Here is a 20269-nt window from a genome sequence, read left to right as displayed (position 1 = left end):
CTGGGAAATCCATAATTGACAATAATCATTTGGCTTTTAGGCCGGATTCACACCGTCGCCACATGCGGCTCACAGCAGGGGTCCGGTGCGTGCTGGTTCGCCGTTTCGGGTCTGATTTCAGCCTGAATTTTGGGCTGAAATCGAACCTAAAACGCACTAAAAAAGGCACACATTTTTCCGACACATCGCACCGGACCCTCGGGCTTTCACATTGAGTATGCAGTGCAGTAGTTTTTAAGGCGGTATAGCAGCGCTATTTTTAGCGCTGTACCGCCAGAAAAACTCCTCAGTGTGAAAGGGGTCTTAATCTCTGTAGTGAGTGCTGCTATACAGAGGTTGCAGGATGTTACTACTGCGAAGATGTCCCTCAGTGTGGGTTCACTATCACTGGGACTCGTGGGGCCCTGCGGCCTAGTAGAGACCTCCCCTGGAGTGCTCACTGCGTCCCATGTAAAGACCGAGCCGGCCGATTCCTCCAGGGGGACTGTGTCATCTGCCTCCGATCCTCCACCGGGTGAGTCGTCAGGGGTGCTGGAGGAGGCTATGGGATCCGAGGAGAGTGGCATAGAGAACAACTCCTCTGCCCCCTCCCTGTGCCGTTCCTTTGCAGAGCATGTGGCCAGGGCACCATGAGGTTCACTGACCGGGACAGGTTCTGCTTCTTAGCGGCTGACATCGCAGGACAAGCCGACTGATAAAGGTATGGTGAGGAACCGGGGACCTTCCGACTACCGTTGAGCCTATTTTGGAGCAATATTAAGTGGATCTTTAGGATAATTTGACAGAGTTTCGGCGGAGCTCACTGAGACCACGTCTGGCTACAACCGCTGCCTGGCCACGCCGTTCTTGAAATGATTAATCGATGGGTTTACTTTGTCTTGAAGTTAATCCTCATTCATCGCTGGTTGTGTGGTCCACTCCCCTTTGACATCATCACACATAATAAGTGGTTCGGTGCTGTATGGGAGGACGGTAAGGCACTACCCACTTTGCGGGAGCTAGGAAGATCAGAAGCAACGGTCTGTGTTATAGGCCCCCAGCATTAATTCAGCAACAACATACGGCGGCGTATCTCCAGATACGCCGGCGTAATTTAAAATCTGCGCCGTCGTATCTTTACGCCGATTCTCAAAGGCAGATACGTTGAAAAAATAGGCTTCCTCCGCCGACGTAACTTGAATACGCCGGCGTATAATTGTGTGCAATTTTACGCTGGCCGCTAGGGGCGCTTCCGTAGATTTCAGCGTAGAATATGCAAATGCCCTGGATACGCCGATTCACAAACGTACGTGCTCCCGGCGGAATTTTTTTACGTCGTTTGCGTAAGGCTTTTCCGGTGTAACGTTGCTCCTGTTTCTATGAGGCGTACGGATGGACGTCGTTCCCGTGTTGAATTTTCAATTTTTTACGTCGTTTGCGTAAGTCGTTCGCGAATAGGGCTGTATGTAATTTACGTTCACGTCGAAACCAATACGTCCTTGCGGCGTACTTTGGAGCAATGCACACTGGGATATGTACACGGACGGCGCATGCGCCGTTCGTAAAAAACGTCAATCACGTCGGGTCACCACCCATTTACATAAAACACGCCCCCCTCATCCTCATTTGAATTAGGCGCGCTTACGCCGGCCCCATTTACGCTACACCGCCGTAACTTAGAAGGCAAGTGCTTTGTGAATACAGCACTTGCCTCTCTGATTTACGGCGGCGTAGCGTATATACGATACGCTACGCCGCCGTAACAATGCGCCCGGCTACCTGAATCTAGCCCGAAGTTGGTGTCTGTGGAAACTTATCAGCAATGGATCACTGCTCAAGGAAGCCCTATCAACCTCTGCATCTGGAGTATGGGGGATAAACTGGGAACATCCAAGAGCAGGTGGAACCAGAACTATGGCAGGGAGAGCTTGCTGCTGGAGTTCCTTAGGACGTAGAATCTGCCACAACCTGCAACTAAAACTTCACTTTTGGGTGAACGGACTTGTTTAATAACTTCTAAGCTTCTTCAAACTTAAAGCTGGTTAGCTGCCATAAGTAGCTGCATGTCAATGCTCTTGGTACCCAATGAACACTGGTGTCTTCATCCTGTATGACCTAGAAATGGAATTACCATATCCCGTGTGCCTTTCCAGTAGAATAAAATGTTACAGATTAAATGTGAAATTTAAAAAGGTCTGCATCAGGTTTATTTTTATTTTTTTCCTTATAAGATGGGGCAGCTCTTGTATTTAGTTGGAGTACAGGAGGGGTGCCCAACCAGTGGCCCGCGGAGCCCTCTGATGTGGCCCACGACCTCCTGCTCTGGGATGGAATTAAATAGAATACTGTTAGGTAAGTTTATTGCTGAAATCACAGTATATATGGACATATGTGTTCTGCAGGGGTTACTGGGCTGCTTTCAAACTGATCCACAGGTGAAGAGAAGAACAATTGCGGGTTACCTGCACTGAGCCATAGACTTCTATTACCTGTCAGTTTGGTGTGCTGAGAGAAGAGTGGGCTCTATAGAGCCGAGTGGGCTGCCATCTACCTGCTCCGCTCATTGTGGCCCGCGAGCGGTTACCAAGTCGCTCAAGTGGCCCTTGCTCTTCAAAAGGTTGGGCACCCCTGGAGTACAGTATCCATTGATCACAGCAACCACATTTATTATTTTTTCTAAAAAAGTAAACTTAGCCTTTAAAGCTTCTTTAGAGTTACAGCCAACTCCCCCTTTGGGGTCCGTATTCAGCCCTCCTAGGTGAAGGGTGTTTTCAAAAGTTAGCAGTTGAAAAGCTTCAGGAGTGGAATGGTCATCTAACCCAGTGTTTCTCAACTCCAGTCCTCAAGGCGCAGCAACAGGTCATGTTTTTAGGATTTCCCCCAGTTGAAACGGCTGTGGTAATTAAAGGCAGTGAAACTGATCATATCACCTGTGCAAAATAATGGAAAGCCTGAAAACATGACCTGTTGGGGCGCCTTGAGGACTGGAGTTGAGAAACACTGATCTAACCTGTGGATACAGAGCCAATTACTAAGGGTAGTATGAGAAGGTTTCGATTCCGGGTATTTACCCAATTACTACCCTTGTGAGATCAGGAAGAATCTTTCTTTTCACTTGTGAGGCAAAACCAACCACAGCTACCCACTGGAGTCCAAAGGTTATCTGCAATTGTCTCATTGCTTTTTGTACAACTTATGAGCGTGATCAGTCCTTGTTTAATATATTTACAAGCTTAATGACTCCAGAATTAATTACAGTTCAAATAACAGTTTATTATTATAAAAAAAAAAAAAAATGAAAACAGACCATGGATTGCCGATATGGGACTTTTCTTTGCTCTGAAAGCAAAGACATCAGTGACTGCACTCCCTCTGTGCTGGGGGGTCACCACTAACAGAACATGATTTATGACACAATGAATGCGGCTGGGGTCACACAAGATATACCGGGTTGGGGGGGTACGTTCCCAAAACTGCTGTGCATGTGACAATTCTGCACTGAACTGATGCAGCAGTCAGAAATTTTCATGATACAGTATTCAGATAATAAGCACTGACAAATGCTCTCCTGTGACCCCAGCCTTAATCCTGATGTGTCTACATGACAAAATTCTTAATGACAAAACTGTTAAAGGATATAGCCCTGTTTGTAAGAGCCTCCAATCAGAAGAGTGATCCTGTAACTCCACAACCAGCAGGGGGCAGCACTTGCTTTATTGGGGATAAGGAGAATATTACACAGGACGTAGGGGAGATCAGGACGACAGAAGGAGTTATAAGTGCTACAACAAGCCGATGTTTGTCTTGCAATCATTAATCTCTTGCCCCCCCGGATAAGTTCATGTGTGGGGGAAGGGATTAATTCCACCCCTCCTCGTCTTCTTTTTTCATCTCCAGGATGTCTGTTACAATTCCAGTGCCGATAGTCTTGTTTCCGTCTCTCAAGGTAAACCGCTGACCCTTTTCCAGGACCATAGGCTGCCGGAGGGTCATCATTAGACCGGTGTCCTCACCTGGCATAACCAATTCCTGCAAGAGAGGAGAAAGTCATTACTCCAAGATCTGAAAAAAAATAAGAGTTGAGGGGTGCAATCTTCACGGCACACATAACTTAGGGTTAAATCTTTACGGACTAGTCACATCTAATGTCTTCTACCACCCCGGAACGAGTGTTGCATTAAAGTATAACTAAACCAAGCACCCTGCATTCACTATATCTTATCTCCCACGGTACACAGAACATGGAAATGCAATTTTAGTAAATATAAACTGCCAAATACCTTTTCTTAGCAGTATTTAGCAGTCTTGTGACTTCTATCAGTGTCTGGTTAAAGCCCCACCACCCACAAAAAAAAACAAAAAAAAACTTGTAGGAGGGGTTTCTATTTTCTCCCAATTGTCCTATGAGGCTGCATGACCCCTGACCCTCTATCTGGACAGTGCCGATTGGCCCTGTGCTAATCACATGTCCCCTCCCAAGAGGAAAAAAAAACAAAAACACTATAGCAATACACACCAAACTAGGCATGGATCAAGTACGTGCCAGATCAAGTAAAGTGGAGGTTCACCCAAAAAGTTAATTTTTAACATTAGATTGAGGCTCATTTTGTGAAGGGGAATCGGGTGGTTATTTTAAAATCGAAGCAGTACTTACCGTTTTAGAGCGCGATCTTCTCTGCCGCTTCCGGGTATGGGCTGCGGGACTGGGCGTTCCTATTTGATTGACAGGCTTCCGACGGTCGCATACATCGCGTCACGGTTTTCCGAAAGTAGCCGAACATCGGTGCGCAGGCGCCATATAGAGCCGCACCGACGTTCAGCTTCTTTCGGCTACTCGTGACGCGATGTATGCGACCGTCGGAAGCCTGTCAATCAAATAGGAACGCCCAGTCCCGAAGACCATACCCGGAAGCGGCGGAGAAGATCTCTCTCTAAAACGGTAAGTACTGCTTAGATTTAAAAAAAAACACCCGATTCCCCTTCACAAAATGAGCATCAATCTAATGTTAAAAAAAAAATTCCGGGTGAACTCCCGCTTTAACGGCTTTAAGCAATCGGCAAGTGGTTAACGGTGGACGCAGGCAAAAACACTGACTTCCAAACATATTGAAACGTCAAAAATTCATCCTCAAAGTCTAGTTTTGGAAATCAGCCCTAGGGAGCACAAATGTGGGATCACCAATTAGTAAGGGGGTCGTTGTAGACGTGATCTCCAGCGGTCTCATGTAATGTGTCTCCAAATCTCTAATTCCTGAACGGGGCTGTGCAGATCCTAGTGGTAGCAGAGCATCGGTGCCTCCGGCACTATATAAAAATGAATGAAGCCTCACACACCTTTCCTTGGGGTAGAGTGATTCTGACCGACATGTCCCAGGTCAGCGAGAACATGACGGGTAAGAAATTGCTGACAAAAGGCTTGTGACGTCCTCCTTCCTCTTTGCTGAGGATGTAAACCTAAAAAAACAGATGTTACCGTTGAAGCAGAGGGCAGCATGATGCAGGCATTCAGATGCTGAAAATACAATGAGGGGTGAATATATTATGGAATTATGGAGGGTACCTGGGCCTGGACCTTCTGGTGAGGTTTGATTGAACCGGGTTTGCACATGACCATTCCTCGTCTCACATCATCTCTCTTTAGCCCCCTGACCAGAGCCCCAAGGTTGTCCCCGGCCTCTGCTCGGTCCAGGTTCTTGTGGAACATCTCAATACCTGCAAAATATATTTTAGCATTACCAAGGAGCGACATTGGTCATGTCCATAAGCTATACCCCAACTAAAAACAAAACACACACAGAAATGAACATTTGATGCAGAATTCGGTGTAGGAGTAAAAATCTGAGATTATTTAACCTCATCCTGTCTGGCTTATAGCAAAATGACAGCCTGGCCGTAGTTTGTCACATGATGTCCTTCACAACACGCCGCTTGCAAACGCAGCACGGCGATCGGTGGCGAGGTGTCGCTCGGACACACCGCTTCTCTGATCACGGTAAAGAGCCTATGATATAGGTTCATTTATTTATTCTGTTACGTTTTGCAATAACACAAAAAAACAGTAAATGTCAGCCTGATAACGGGCCTCACACTATAAACATAACACAAAAGACCTCAGCACTGCGCTCCCTGTATAACCCCGAGACTGAAGATATGTAGGCTCTTTACCATGTGATCAGTCGTGTCCAATCACAGTGTAAATAGGAAGTGCCGGTTAATCGGCATTCCTCTAATCACGCTGACAGTGTGTGAGAACTGATAAGTGGCTTTCCTGAGGGGGGAGGTCTGTGCCGATAATCAGTGCAATCCCATTAGCGACACCCACCAGTGCTGCCTATCAGTGCACATCGGTGCCACCTTATCAGCGCATATCAGTGAAGGAGAAAAAAAAAAAAAAAAAAAAAAAAGAAAACTCAGTGGCAATTTAATACCACCAAAAGAAAGCTCCGTCTTAAAAAGAGGTTTGTTTGGGTACAGAATTGCCTGACCGCGCAGTTGTCCAAAAAAATAAATAAAATGCGACAGCTATGAAAGCTGAAAAATCTGCCTGGGAAGGAAGGGGCTAAAAGTGCCCTGTATTGAAGCGGTTGCGGCTCAAACGCGTCTACCTCTGCTGTATTTTTTTTATGGAGATACAATAAATTCGGACTGATTTAAGAGCGTGTATGGAGTTGCAGATTGTCCTTTAACCATTCATCACTTTGGCAGCTGAACAACTGCACATCCTGCACCCGACAGCTCAGGAGGAGTTTCATTAATCTGGGGTAGTAGCACCTTTCTTTGTTGTTTTTGGTTGTCTGAGGGAATGATTTAGGTCTACAGAACCTCTGTTGCAAGCGGCCATGAAAATCCTAGATATTTTTTTACAGCTGTCTAAAAAAGTAGCCCTGAAAGCAACTCTATTGAGATGAGAAGGAAGAAGCAGAAGTAAAACAAACTTTGAATCACAAAAAATATACATATCCTTTAAATAAGTCCTGGAATGAGAATGGTCTAAGGTGCCAGAGGACCTCTATGGAGTCGGCACTCAGAGTTGGTTGGGCAGATGGATGATCCCTGGGAATGGCTCCCCCATCCCTGCAACCCTCTCTCAGACGAACAGACCATTATTATTGGCCAGTGACACACATGCCTCACCATAAACAAAGATAAACTACGAGGATCACCTGTTACCACGGATTTGATGTGTTTGCTGCGGCCGACAAATTCACACTCATCTCCCTTCTTAATTGTACCCCGTTCCAGAGTTCCGGTCACCACGGTGCCTCGGCCTGCAATCCAAAACAAATCATGGACTAGGAGTTGAGAGGTGTGAACATTTCACCAAGCACTATTTTATTTTTATTTAATTGAGGAGTCAAGTCAGCCACTTTACTGTGCAAAATATATAAAAGTAAAAACAATGGTGTTCAATGCACACCTTATATGACCTCATAAATGTAATTTGCAAAATCATCTAGAGTTCTAGACTATTCCATATGTAATTATTTTACATGACCGGACTTAAAAATTGCCTAAAGCTAAAAACTGATCTTAAAAGAGGAAGTAAACCCACTTAAACTAGCTCATAATGCAATACTCACCTCAGATCGAAGCCCCCGCAGCTGTCCTCGTACACTGCTCGGGCGGCCGACATCTCTCCCCGGGGGTTACTTCCGGCGCCGTGATTGGCCAGAGCCATGTTGATGTCACTCCCGCGCACTTTATGAACGGCACGATCGCCGTTGCTAAAGTGTGCCTGCACCGTAGACATCAATTCCCATAATTTTTGTAAATATCTCCTAAATCATGGAGGTTTAGGAGATATTTCAAGCACCTACAGGTAAGCCTTAATCTAGGCTTATTTGTAGGTAAAAGTGGTTGTAAAGGGTTTACAACCACTTTAAAAAGGACGAGTACACCTAAAAAGACGTATGGAACATGCAACATGTTCTCAATGCTGCAGCTGCTGTCCGATTCCCCCCCCTTTCCTGTGACAGTAGTACGGAAAGTTATTCCCCGTACTAGCTGTCATATTTTTAAATCAGTGCTGCCGTGCAGGGCTCCGACCACATTGTTCATTTACACAGCTCTGAATGAATGAACTACAAGCCCCGACATCCTTTGCAGCTGTCAGCTTGTAGTTCTCAGTGAACTAAAATGGCGCTGTGGAGCGCCGTGTTAGTTCATCGATTCTCCTGTCAGATTGTATCTGCTGATCGCTTGTGCAACGCTTTACAGGCTAAATAAAAGGCATCTTTATTTACCTGCAAAAAAATAAATAAAAAAAAAGGGACCCGTGTAAGGCTGGATTCCCACCTATGCATTTTTAGTGCTTTTTGCATTACAGAATGTGTTCCATAGGAAACCATGTTAAATGGACTGTAGTGCAAATCTGCAAAAAAGCACTAAAACTGCATAGGTGTGAATCCAGCCTTAGGGCTCTTTCACACGGGGGGCCCGTTCAGGTCCGCCTGTCAGTTTTTTAGGCGGACCTGAACAAGCGCTCCGTGCTTCTCTATGGAGCTGCAGATGTCAGCGGTGACATGCCCGCTGACATCCGACCCGCCAAAGTGCGACGGAGGAAAGACCTACTTTTCTATCCGTCTGGCGGATAGAATCCGGTGAACACGGACAGACGGTCCGTGTTCATCCGATCCCCGCATAGGGGAGAGCAGAGAAAAGACAGGGCTGTCCCTGCACAGTGTGTGAGGACCGCCCTGTCATCCGCCGGCTCAGCGGAGGTGCACGGGGCGGATAATTACTAATATGCCCTGTGTGAAAGGGGCCTTAGTCTACAAACAGGTGCTTGCGTCCTTATGGATCCCCTCTGGACCCTAGTCCAAGGCTGTGCATGGGGCATCAGCTTCTCTTCATGATAAAAGCTGAATTTCAAATATGGATATATTCACATAGTTACATTGGTCCAGCTTGGATCAACATAAGTATGCATGTTCCATTCCTGGCTGGAAATCATTGAAGTAGGCATATCTACTACACTGAATGCCGCTACTTTGAGGGTCCTGTGCCGACACCTGTCCTGCTGGATAGTGAACACAGAAACTATCACACTTGCTCAATTAATGCAAAGCATGCCTTGATTGGATGAGGTGAAAGCGAGAGGCAACATCACAAACCCCACCTCATCTAATCAGAAGGTTTGCATTCATTGAGAAAATGCAAAGTGTACTCTGAATGGCAACGACAATCACTGGAGTATCGGTTCTGTTCCATATAAAATATGCCCTGCGACAGCAATAGGCAGTGACAGGTACTCACCAGTAGTGATAAAAGTATCATCGCTTCTGGTTTCTCAGACCATAGAAATGATCTGGGGGGGGGGGGGGGGTTAAGTCCCATTCCGCCGCTTATAAAAGAAATCCGTATTGCACTGTTGAATGTAACTTTTCAATAAAACCTTTTGTACAAGAATAAAAGCAATCCATTGGCCAATTAGCCACTAGGGTTGCTTTTACAAGAAAGCCAACCACCGGTTGAAAAAAAACCATAATACTCAAAAGTCCAGTAACGTACCAGCATGTCACTGGTCGACAAGTGGTTAAAAGGTCAGAGACCGATATAGTTCTGCAAAACCCAATAAACATGAGGATTGACTAATAGAGCGCATCTGAAATTGCATCTGCAGAACAGCTCCTGGCGGAGAAGAAGCCTTATACCTGGAATGGAATAGACAGACTCCACCGGCAGCAGGTAAGGTTTATCCAACTCTCGTGTAGGGATAGGAATGTAACTGTCCACGGCATCCAGGAGCTTCATAATGGAGTTCAGCCCAAGCTCTGGATTCTTGTTCTGTGGAATAAACACAAATTGGCTCATTATACGTCAAAAAAGTGGTTTTGATGCCCCTAGCAACCAAACACAATTGAGCTATCATTTTAGAAAATATTAAGATCGGTCTTGGGCCCACCCCCTCTACTACATTATACTGGGGTAGGAAAAACGTGGACCCTCCATAAAGTTTTTATTGGTACTCAATGCATTCATTCCTCAATCCTACCCGTTAATGGGAGAGAAAGAGAGGGGGGAGTCCCAAGTGTCAGAGTTATCCCCAGAGAAAGCGGTAAGGGGAAATTCTACAATTGAGACACCTGCAGTCCAACTTCCTGTTAGATTGCTGGGATAAGAGGGGACAGCAAGAAAAAAAAACACAACATGCTGGGTTTTTATTACTTAAAGTGATTGTAAAGCTTCATGTTTTTTGTTTAAATAACAAACATGTCACATTTACCTCCACTGTGCAATTCCTTTTGCACAGAGTGCCCCCGATCCTCCTCTTCTGGGGTACCCCAGCAGCTCCTCCCTGCATCGTACAACCCCCTAGGAGAAGCGCTCTACCGGGGGTTACCATACCAAGTCCAGCATTTGACGCCGAATGTAGGACTTGACCCCGCGTCATTGGATTTGATAGCAGCAGCAGGAGCCAATGGCTCCCAATTACTCCTACTTTCCTCATCTGCATAAGAGCCAGGCAGCAAATATTTTCAGAAGATCAGCGGTGCATCCTCTATACTTCTCATGCTAGATGTACTTCGGGACCAAATAATCAAATGCCCTCTATAAGGCCCCACCCCCCCGAGATGGGCTTTTCTTAGATCTGTACCTCCAGAGCACACAGCGCAGAGCCGATGATCACAGGCGTATTCTCTCCATCATATCCGAATTCTGTCAGCAGCTCTCTGATCTCCAGCTCCACCAGATCCAGCATCTCCTTGTCATCGACGGCGTCTGCTTTGTTAATGTAAACCACCATGTGCTGCACCCCGATCTGCAAAAGGAAGGAGAGAATGCAGAACAGTCCACATTATGGATATAATCATACAAAGTACTACAGATAGAACTATGACTGATCTACGATATGGATATCCTGATAGGAAACCCGACAGGGAGGATCAACATGCACTTCTGCCTAAAGCAGTAGGATATATATACAGTTACTCTGGAATGGGGCTGCCTTCTATTTAAGCAAAAGAGTATCTTTACTCTGGACAGGCCAGCAGTCTTGGTATAGCTCTGTGCAACCCCCCCGACCTACTACAGAGAGCAGTCACTGGAAGCCAGAACACATTGGTCTGTATTTTCATGTGCTGGGATTTGGGCCCAATTTAAAGCGGATCTCCACCCTAAAGTGAAGTTGCGCTAATCGGCACCCTCCCCCCCCTCCGGTGTCACATTTGACACCTTTCAGGGGGGAGGGGGGTGCAAATACCTGTCTAAAGACAGGCATTTGCACCCACTTCCGGCCACAGGTCACGGGCAAAAGACAGGTTTTTTCTGACATCCCGTCCGCCCCACGTTGTGCTCTGGGAACACAGCGGGAGCCAATCGGCGGGCGCAGCGCGACTCGCGCATGCGCCGTAGGGAACCGGGCAGTGAAGCCGGAGAGCTTCACTTCCTGGTTCCCTCACCGTGGATGGAGGGGGGAGCAGCAGGGTGACGAGCGGTCGCTCGTCCTCTGCTGCGGACGGCGCTGGACTCCAGGACAGGTAAGTGTCCTAATATTAAAAGTCAGCAGCTGCAGTATTTGTAGCTGCTGGCTTTTAATTTTTTTTTTTTGAGTGGACATCCGCTTTAACCTCCTACAGATTTACTCCCCTTCATGACCTGGCCATTTTTTCTATACAGCACTGCGTTACTTTAACTGACAATTCTGCAGTCATGCAACACTGTACATATATGACATTTATGTAATTTTTCACCTCATAGAGAGTTCTCTTTTAGTGGTATTTGATCCCCTTTGGGTTTTATATCTTTTGTGCTATAAAAAAAGGCCAACAATTTTGAAAGAAAATTATATTTTTTACTTTCTGCCAAAATTATATATATATATATATATATATATATATATATATATATATATATATATATATATATATATATATATATATATATATATATATATATATATATATATATATATATATATATAAAAAATATTTAGGCCAGTATGTATTCTGCTTTATATTTTTGGTAAAAAAGCCATTAAGCGTATTTTGATTGGTTTGGGCAAAAGTTATAGCGTCTACAAACTATGGGATATATACTGGGATTTGTATTGCAAAGCAGGATCACCCCAGAAGTTCACAGCGGGACTTATATGTTTTTAGAAGTGCGATTTCCTCTATACTTGCGAGTTGATTACTTTTGACTAATGAAGAGTTTTTAAAAAATTACACTTAGGAAGCGATGTTCCCCTTCTTCCCCATCGTTCAGAGTATCTTCTCGTATTGGAACAGGCTGCTCTCAAGTGTTGAACCCTATGAGGATTTTTTTTTTTTTTTTTTTTTATAGGCTTCCATACTTGTTTTCTGGACTTTTCATAGGCATTTAGGACAGCCCAGTTCACCAGTGGGATTCTCTCTTGTGTACGGCAAATAGGCATCCCAGTCTTACCTGTTTAGACAGCAACAAGTGTTCCCGTGTCTGTGGCATCTGCCCGTCTGTGGCTGCCACCACCAGGATACAGCCGTCCATCTGGGATGTCCCGGTAATCATATTCTGCACAAAAGGAGGCCAACCTTTAGTGTATCGACCACAGAAGATACTCATGTCAAAGCTTAACGTGAGATGAACACAAGAAACCCACCTTGACATAGTCGGCATGCCCGGGACAGTCAGTGTGCCCGTAGTGGCGGTTGGCTGTGGTGTACTCTACGTGTGAAGCATTAATGGTGATACCGCGAGCCTTCTCTTCGGGTGCGTTGTCAATTTCTTCATATTTCTTAAACCTCGCCCCGCCTGCCTCTGCCAGGACTGAAATTAGACAAGCAGATTAACATTAACTGGGTAAAGAAATGCTACATGCACACACATTTACACACATATACATATACACACATATACACCGTATTTATCGTCATATACCGCGCACTTTTTTTGCCATGAAAATCAGGGCAAAATCATGGGTGCGCGATATACGCCGATACCCGCGCCGAGTTTGAACACTGCGCCGGCATATACCGAGCGCAGTACACTTGTGTATAGTCGGGCAGGCTCGGCTCCTCTCGCGCTCACGTCCTGGACGTACAGGACATAAGCGCGAGAGTAGCCGAGCCTGCCCGACTGTACTGCGCTCGGTATATGCCGGCTCAGTGTTCAAACTCGGCACGGGAAAGCGGGGAGGACACCGCAGAAGGACGCTGGACCCGACGAAGAGGACACCCGTAGCCGCAGACGGACCCTACGAGGCCGCCACGCAAGACACCAAAACTGTAAGTACTAAATTGTTTTCTTACAGGAATGCTGGTCCACTTTAGGGGTGCGTGCTATACGCTGGAGCGCGCAATAACCCGATAAATACGAAATATAATTTGTTATATTATATATATATATATATATACACACACACACATACACACTGTATTTAATGGCATATAACACTCACTTTTTTACCTTGAAAATAGAGGGTAAACTGTGCGTTATACGCAGGGGGCTGGGGAAAGTTTTTTTCCTGAAACTTCCCTCTTAAAGTTAGGGTGCGTGTTATACGCCGATAAATGCTATATATATATAAAATGTATTAAATATTGGATGCATGCAAGGCAAATTTATGCTGCAACTCAATTACAGTAGCCCACTGCAACCAACGAGCATTTACCTCGGTCTAACCAAAGTGAAAGCACAGGCTGCTGGGCGTTTCAGCCCTATGACCACATCAAGTGCACTTTGTACAGTCTTACTAAAGGGAACCTGTGATGACACAATATGGGAGTAGGGACTACTACAGCTAACCTCTATTGGAAATGCTCTGTGTCTCTGACCCTGAACAAGGACAATTCAATTTAGAACTCCAGGTCTCCATGGCTGTTTCAGGTCAGTAGCTCAAGAAAAAAACAACAGATTAGTGTGAAAGCTCACCATGCATGTAAAATCTGATCTCCTATAGAGATGCCAACAATTATTTAGTGGTCTACGTGATTAGAAGTCTTCATATTATATAGTCTTGGACAATCTAGTTCAGCGGGCCTCCAGCTGTTGCAGAACTACAAGTCCCATGAGGCATAGCAAGACTGACAGCCACAAGCATGACACCCAGAGGCAGAGGCATGATGGGACTTGTAGTTGTGCTACAGCTGGAGGTCCGCTAATTGCATATCCCTGATCTAGTTGATTGTACGGTAATCCTAAGGCAGGCCATACATGGATCGAATCTCGACCGGTTCAGCAAGTATCGGTTGACTCAAACCGTGTATGGGCAGGCTGAATGTACCAAGTTGAACAGTCAAGCAACTTGGTTACCACCAGCATGCCAGGTTTTATCTGCAATTATCGCTATTGGCTGCTATAGCCGCTAGCAATAATCACCGTCTTCTCCCCCCTGCAGGGGGATATATAGGAGAAGGAACCTATGGAAAGCTGTACCATGACAAAAAAAAAAAAACGTCACTGGGTGTTTATTTTTTGTAAATTAAAAGCAATTATGGAACATAAGTAATTTCCTTACAATGTCTTATGTACCACATGTTCTTCATATATATATATATATATATATATATATATATATATATATATATATATATATATATATATATATATATATATATATATATATATATATATATATATATATATATATATATATATATATATATACACATACATACATACACATACACCAATTTTATAAGGTGTAGTACCACTTTTCAGCCTGTAGGTGGCGATAGATAACCGTTTCCAGGTTTTCATGTAAGAAAACATGTTCAATGCAACCTTCACTGAAGGACAAATGGTTGCTCAGGAAAGCTTCTATTTTCTAGGTTGTAGTACCACTATAAAAGCCTCTAGGTGGCGATAGATTTTCAAGTTTTCATGTGTTCAATGATCCCTCCACTGAAGGACAATGGTTGCTCGGGGAAGCGGACAGTTACCCTTTCATACACAAAGCCCAGCGTTGGCGCAAGTCAGGCATATGCTCAGCACTTACTTTTGGTAATAGCGGCAGTGAGCGTGGTCTTGCCGTGGTCTACGTGCCCGATGGTGCCGATATTGACGTGTGGTTTCTCCCGGGTGTAGGTCTTTTTGACATCCGTGGCGTAATTCCTGTACAGCAGTGGGCAGAAGCGGGCCGCGGGGCTTGGCCATGTCTGCTAAGGGTGGGGGGGGGGGGAAGAGAAATGACGCTCACTAGGCTTACAAGGTATAAAAGGATAACACAGGGAGCTTGAGAATAGAAATATGATCTTACACCCCCCCCCCCCCGATTACTTTAACCACATCTCTTTGTGAAGATTTACCCCCCTTCCTGACCAGGCCATTTTTTTTTGCGATATGGTACACTGCGTTTTTTCATTTTTTTAACTGACAATTGAGCAGTCGCGCAACGTTGTACCCAAATAAAATATACATTCTCTGCCCTGCCCCCCCAACAATATAGAGCGGGGATATGCAATTAGCGGACCTCCAGCTGTTGCAGAACTACAATTCCCATGAGGCATAGCAAGACTGACAGCCACAAGCATGACACCCAGAGTCAGAGGCATGATGGGACTGCAGGTCCGCTAATTGCATATCCCTGATATAGAGCTTTCTTTTGGTGGAATTTGGTCATCTCTGCCGGTTTTTATTTTTTGCACTATAAACAAATAAAAATAAAAAAAAGATACATTTTGCAAAAAAAAAAAAAAAACATGTCCAATGAAAAAAAAATGTCTTTTATTTCTTCATCAATTTCGGTCAATGTGTATTCTGCTACATATTTAATGGTAAAACAAATCCCAATAAGCGTATATCGATTGGTTTGCGCAAAACTTATAGCGTTTACAAACTATGAAATATTTTTATCATTTTTTTTTTTTTTACTAGTAATGGCGGTGATGATCTGCGGGTGCCGGCGGTACCCGCACATCAGCTCCGGGGGCCACCGGCGGTGCACGCCCCCCCCTACCCGGACTTCTTTATGTAATGCAGGCAAATGAAGGATGGTGGGAGAGGCCGACAGGATGCCGTACAAAGCTTCCTGAATACATCCAAAGCACTCTCAGTACTCCTCAGGTCCTGATGCAAGCAAAGAGCTAGATGATGCTGGATATCCTCCAGCCAGGAAATGAAGACAGCTCCGACTTGCTGTGCGAGACTGAACCGGGGGGGGTCAGATTTAAAGGAAACGTAAAGCAAAGTTCAACCACTCGTCTACCAATTTACATATATAAACATGGTGATGGGAGACGAGTGGATAAAACAAGCTCACAGCTGGTCCGCCCCCCCGATTCCAAGGAGGGGAGTGTATAGGGGAGGGGGGGGGGGGAGAGGCCAGGAGGGAATATGGCAGTGATGGAGAACCTTGGCACCCCACATGTTTTGGAACTAAATTTCCCATGATGCTCTACTACACTGCAGTGTAGTTGAGCATCATTGGAAATGAAGCTCCAAAACATGTGGGGTGCCAAGGTTCTCCATCACTGCTATAGGGTGTAGAGAGTGGAGAAGGGGGGATTCAGGGTGGAGAAGGGGGGATTCAGGGTGGAGGAGGGGTCGTATAGGCTGGTACTGGGTGAAGGAGGGAGAGGGTATGGGGGGGGGGGGGGTTATAGGGTGGAGGGGGTGCATTCTTAAAGTGGAGTTCCACCCAACAATGGAACTTCCAGGGAAGATGACCCCCTGACATACCACATTTGGCATGTCATTTTTGGTGGGGGGGGGGGGGGTGCGGAAACCCTCTTTTTAGAGGGTTCCAGCTCCCACTTCCTCCTGGGCCATCGCAGCAGCGCAAGTAAGTTCACCTCTCCGCAATCATCTGGGACACGTCACAGTGAAGCCACAGCCAGGCACCCACAGTGACAATGCCGGCGCCGGAGAGGAGGGGGAGACAAGCGGGGGTTTCGTTCCCCCGCATTGCTGGACCCTGGGACAGGTAAGTGTCCGATTATTAAAAGTCACCAGCTGCAGCATTTGTAGCTGTTGAATTTTAATATATTTTTTTTTTAGTAGGAACACCACTTTAAGACTTGACATGTTTGGTATTTATGTGTTCCCCGCAACTCCATATTTTACCAAATTAAAAAAATGAATAGAATATTGCTTGTTTGTACAAAAAATCATTTTAGTGTACTTTTATTTCAGAAAATATGTATTTAAAAAATTGCTGCGCAAATACCATGCAACGTAAAAAAAATGCAACTACCACCATTTTATTCTCCAGGGCGTTTGATTTCAAAAAATGTATCTGTTGAGGGGTTTACAGTAATTTCAAGCAAAAAAAAAATGCATGTGTACAAAAAAAAAAAAATGTAAAAACTGCCCTGGTAAACTTTGGTGTCCCCCCTCCCCCGTCAGCAGACAAGACAATCTTTTTCGGTCAGACACTCCTAGCCAAGCAAAAGGCCCCCCCGGTCCCATATTACAGTTTCCATCTTTCAGAAACGAGAGGATCCGTGAAATACTTACAGAAATGCGCAGGCCGTGAGCCGGGACCCTGCTGAGCACTGCAATACACAAAGAACAGATTGATCAGTCCTGGGGTGTCTGTGACCCGCTCACTTCCCATCCTTCTACCCGCACTGCTGCCAGTGGACACCAACATGGTGCTGGGTAGCGGTCCTCCTGCTCTAATTTCACCCGCCACCCGATATCTCACTGGCTCTGTCCTGATTTATCGGCCGGCGGGTAAAACCAGAGCAGGAGAACCGCTACCCAGCACCATGGAAGTGTCCGCTGGCAGCAGTACTAATACCTCTACAGGGGATACTACAGGAATGAGGGCAGGAGGATAAGGGGGGGGTACAGACCAAAGAAGGGGGGAGGGTATAAGGGGGGTGAAGGGGAAGGTATAGAGGAGTACAGTGCCGAAGAGGGGGGGGGTATGGGGTGGGGCACAGGACAGAGGAGGAAAAACCAAGGAGGGGGGGGGGTACGGGGGAGGGGGGATATGGGGAGGGGGGCACAGGACCGAGGTAAGGGGGGGGAAGGTTATGGGGAGGGGGCACAGGACCAAGGTAAGGGGGGGGGGGGAGAGAAAGGTTATGGGGAGGGGGCACAGGACCGGGGGGGAGGATATGGGGAGGGGGCACAGGACCGGGGGGGAGGATATGGGGAGGGGGGCAGGGGATATGGGGAGGGGGGCACAGGACCAAGGGGGGGGATATGGGGAGGGGGGCACAGGACCATGGGGGGGGGGATATGGGGAGGGGCCAGAGGAGGGGGGGAGGATATGGTGAGGGGCCAGAGGAGGGGGGGAGGATATGGAGGGGTACAGGACCAAGGAGGGGGAGGGTATACGGGTTTGCAGGACAAATGATCGGGAGATTTACAAGGATGCTACAGGGATAAGGGTGGGGAGAATATAGGGGGGGTCCGGGATGAAGGAGGGTAAAGATGGTACAGGACCAAGGAGGGAAGATATAGGGGGGCACGGGATGAAGGAGGGTAAAGATGGTACAGGATTAAGGAGGGAAGATATAGGGGGGCACGGGATGAAGGAGGGTAAAGATGGTACAGGACCAAGGAGGGAAGATATAGGGGGGCACGGGATGAAGGAGGGTAAAGATGGTACAGGACCAAGGAGGGAAGATATAGGGGGGCACGGGATGAAGGAGGGTAAAGATGGTACAGGACCGAGGAGGGAATATATAGGGGGGGGCATGGGATGAAGGAGGGTAAAGATGGTACAGGACCGAGGAGGGAATATATAGGGGGGGCATGGGATGAAGGAGTGGAGTGTATAGGTTTGGAGAGGGTATATGTTGTAGAGAGTGGAGGGGGCGTATAGGAGGGTACTCAGTGGAGGTGGGGTGCAAGACAAATGACGGAGAGGGTATGGGAGGAGTGGTATAGGGTGGGGCACACAGGACAGAAGGTGGGGAAAGTGCAGGACGGGGTGCAAGACAAATGCCCGGGGGGGGGGGTATAGGGGGCACACGGGACAGAGTGTGGGGAAGATAGAGATATTTGGTGTGTTCTGGGCACACATGTCAGTGAGGTGAGAGGTCACAGTATGGAGGGTGGTGAGAGTTTATTTGGGGGGGGGGGGTTACACAGGATGAAAGGTGGCAGAGGGGGGTCAGAGTATGGAGGGTGGTGAGAGTATATTGGGGGTACACATGATGAAGAGGGGGTCACAGAATGAAAGGTGGGGGCTTCACAGAATGGAGGATTGTGAGAGTATATTGGGGGGGTACCCAGGATGAAAGGTGGGTCACAGTATGGAGGGGGGGTACAGTACGGTTGTCCCCCCCCCCCCCCCCGTATCCCCGAACACAGATGAATTCTCCAGAATCTGGGGGGTAATTTAATGCACTGGATGTAATGATGACATCACTCCGCCCCAGAAGGTGAAACATTCATCTGTGTCGGGATATGAAGTGACGAGGTGACAACACTAGGTCACAGGGTCATTCGGGGTGACAGTCTCTCTCTATGAGGTTCTTGAAGTGACCTTCCCCATAAATGACCTTCCCTGTACACAGGGAGCCCCCCGGGCGTGACCCCCCTCCTCCATCCCAACCCTCTAGCCTGGGGGGGCCACCCTCCCCTCGCGCCTCTTCCCTCTACCGCCTCCTCTCACCGGTAGAACGGCATGCAGACAGCACCACGCGTCCCGCCATCTTGCTGGAGTACGGAAGTGACAACCCGGAACAGGAAATACTCAGCGACCTCTCATGGCTGCCACCGCCAAGATGGCGGCCGTGATGGGCGTGTCGCAGGAGGCTGAATGTCCCGCCGTCCTCCTGTGGCTCCGCCCACTGATAGACTCCTGCAGGGGTGTGTGGGGTGGGGACATGCTGGCAATATCCCACAATGACCCCTCCCTGACCTCCAGATCCGGCCATAGGAGATAATATGGCTGATCAATAGAAGTGTGGAGCCTGTCAGTGCTGGACATGCTGGGGGGGACATCCTGTCAGTGCTGGACATGCTGGGGGGACATCCTGTCAGTGCTGGGGGGACATCCTGTCAGTGCTGGACATGCTGGGGGGACATCCTGTCAGTGCTGGACATGCTGGGGGGACATCCTGTCAGTGCTGGACATGCTGGGGGGACATCCTGTCAGTGCTGGGGGGCCATCCTGTCAGTGCTGGACATGCTGGGGGGACATCCTGTCAGTGCTGGACATGCTGGGGGGGACATCCTGTCAGTGCTGGACATGCTGGGGGGACATCCTGTCAGTGCTGGACATGCTGGGGGGACATCCTGTCAGTGCTGGACATGCTGGGGGGGACATCCTGTCAGTGCTGGACATGCTGGGGGGACATCCTGTCAGTGCTGGACATGCTGGGGGGACATCCTGTCAGTGCTGGACATGCTGGGGGGACATCCTGTCAGTGCTGGACATGCTGGGGGGACATCCTGTCAGTGCTGGACA

General features: G+C 47.3%; 1 protein-coding gene across 2 annotated transcripts; it reads right to left on the bottom strand.

Moving 5' to 3' along the window:
* Positions 1 to 3659: 3659 nt before the first annotated feature.
* Positions 3660 to 19570, bottom strand: TUFM (Tu translation elongation factor, mitochondrial). 2 transcript variants are annotated; one of them, XM_040356266.1, is made up of 11 exons: positions 19472 to 19570; positions 17356 to 17393; positions 14897 to 15059; positions 12560 to 12726; positions 12367 to 12471; positions 10577 to 10741; positions 9633 to 9765; positions 7143 to 7247; positions 5540 to 5691; positions 5314 to 5433; positions 3660 to 4008 (listed from the first exon to the last, which is right to left on the bottom strand). In XM_040356266.1, the coding sequence occupies exons 1-11, from the start codon at positions 19509 to 19511 to the stop codon at positions 3838 to 3840; spliced, it is 1359 nt and encodes a 452-aa protein (XP_040212200.1). In that variant the 5' UTR covers positions 19512 to 19570; the 3' UTR covers positions 3660 to 3837. The 2 variants fall into 2 exon arrangements, with proteins under 2 accessions (XP_040212200.1, XP_040212201.1); XM_040356267.1 differs by having other exon boundaries at positions 14897 to 15056.
* Positions 19571 to 20269: the final 699 nt, after the last annotated feature.

Source organism: Rana temporaria, chromosome 6 (genome assembly GCF_905171775.1).
Source record: "Rana temporaria chromosome 6, aRanTem1.1, whole genome shotgun sequence".
NCBI classification, from domain to species: domain Eukaryota; kingdom Metazoa; phylum Chordata; class Amphibia; order Anura; family Ranidae; genus Rana; species Rana temporaria.
Note: the sequence above shows the minus strand (reverse complement) of the source record. Positions and strands in the feature narration are given on the sequence as shown.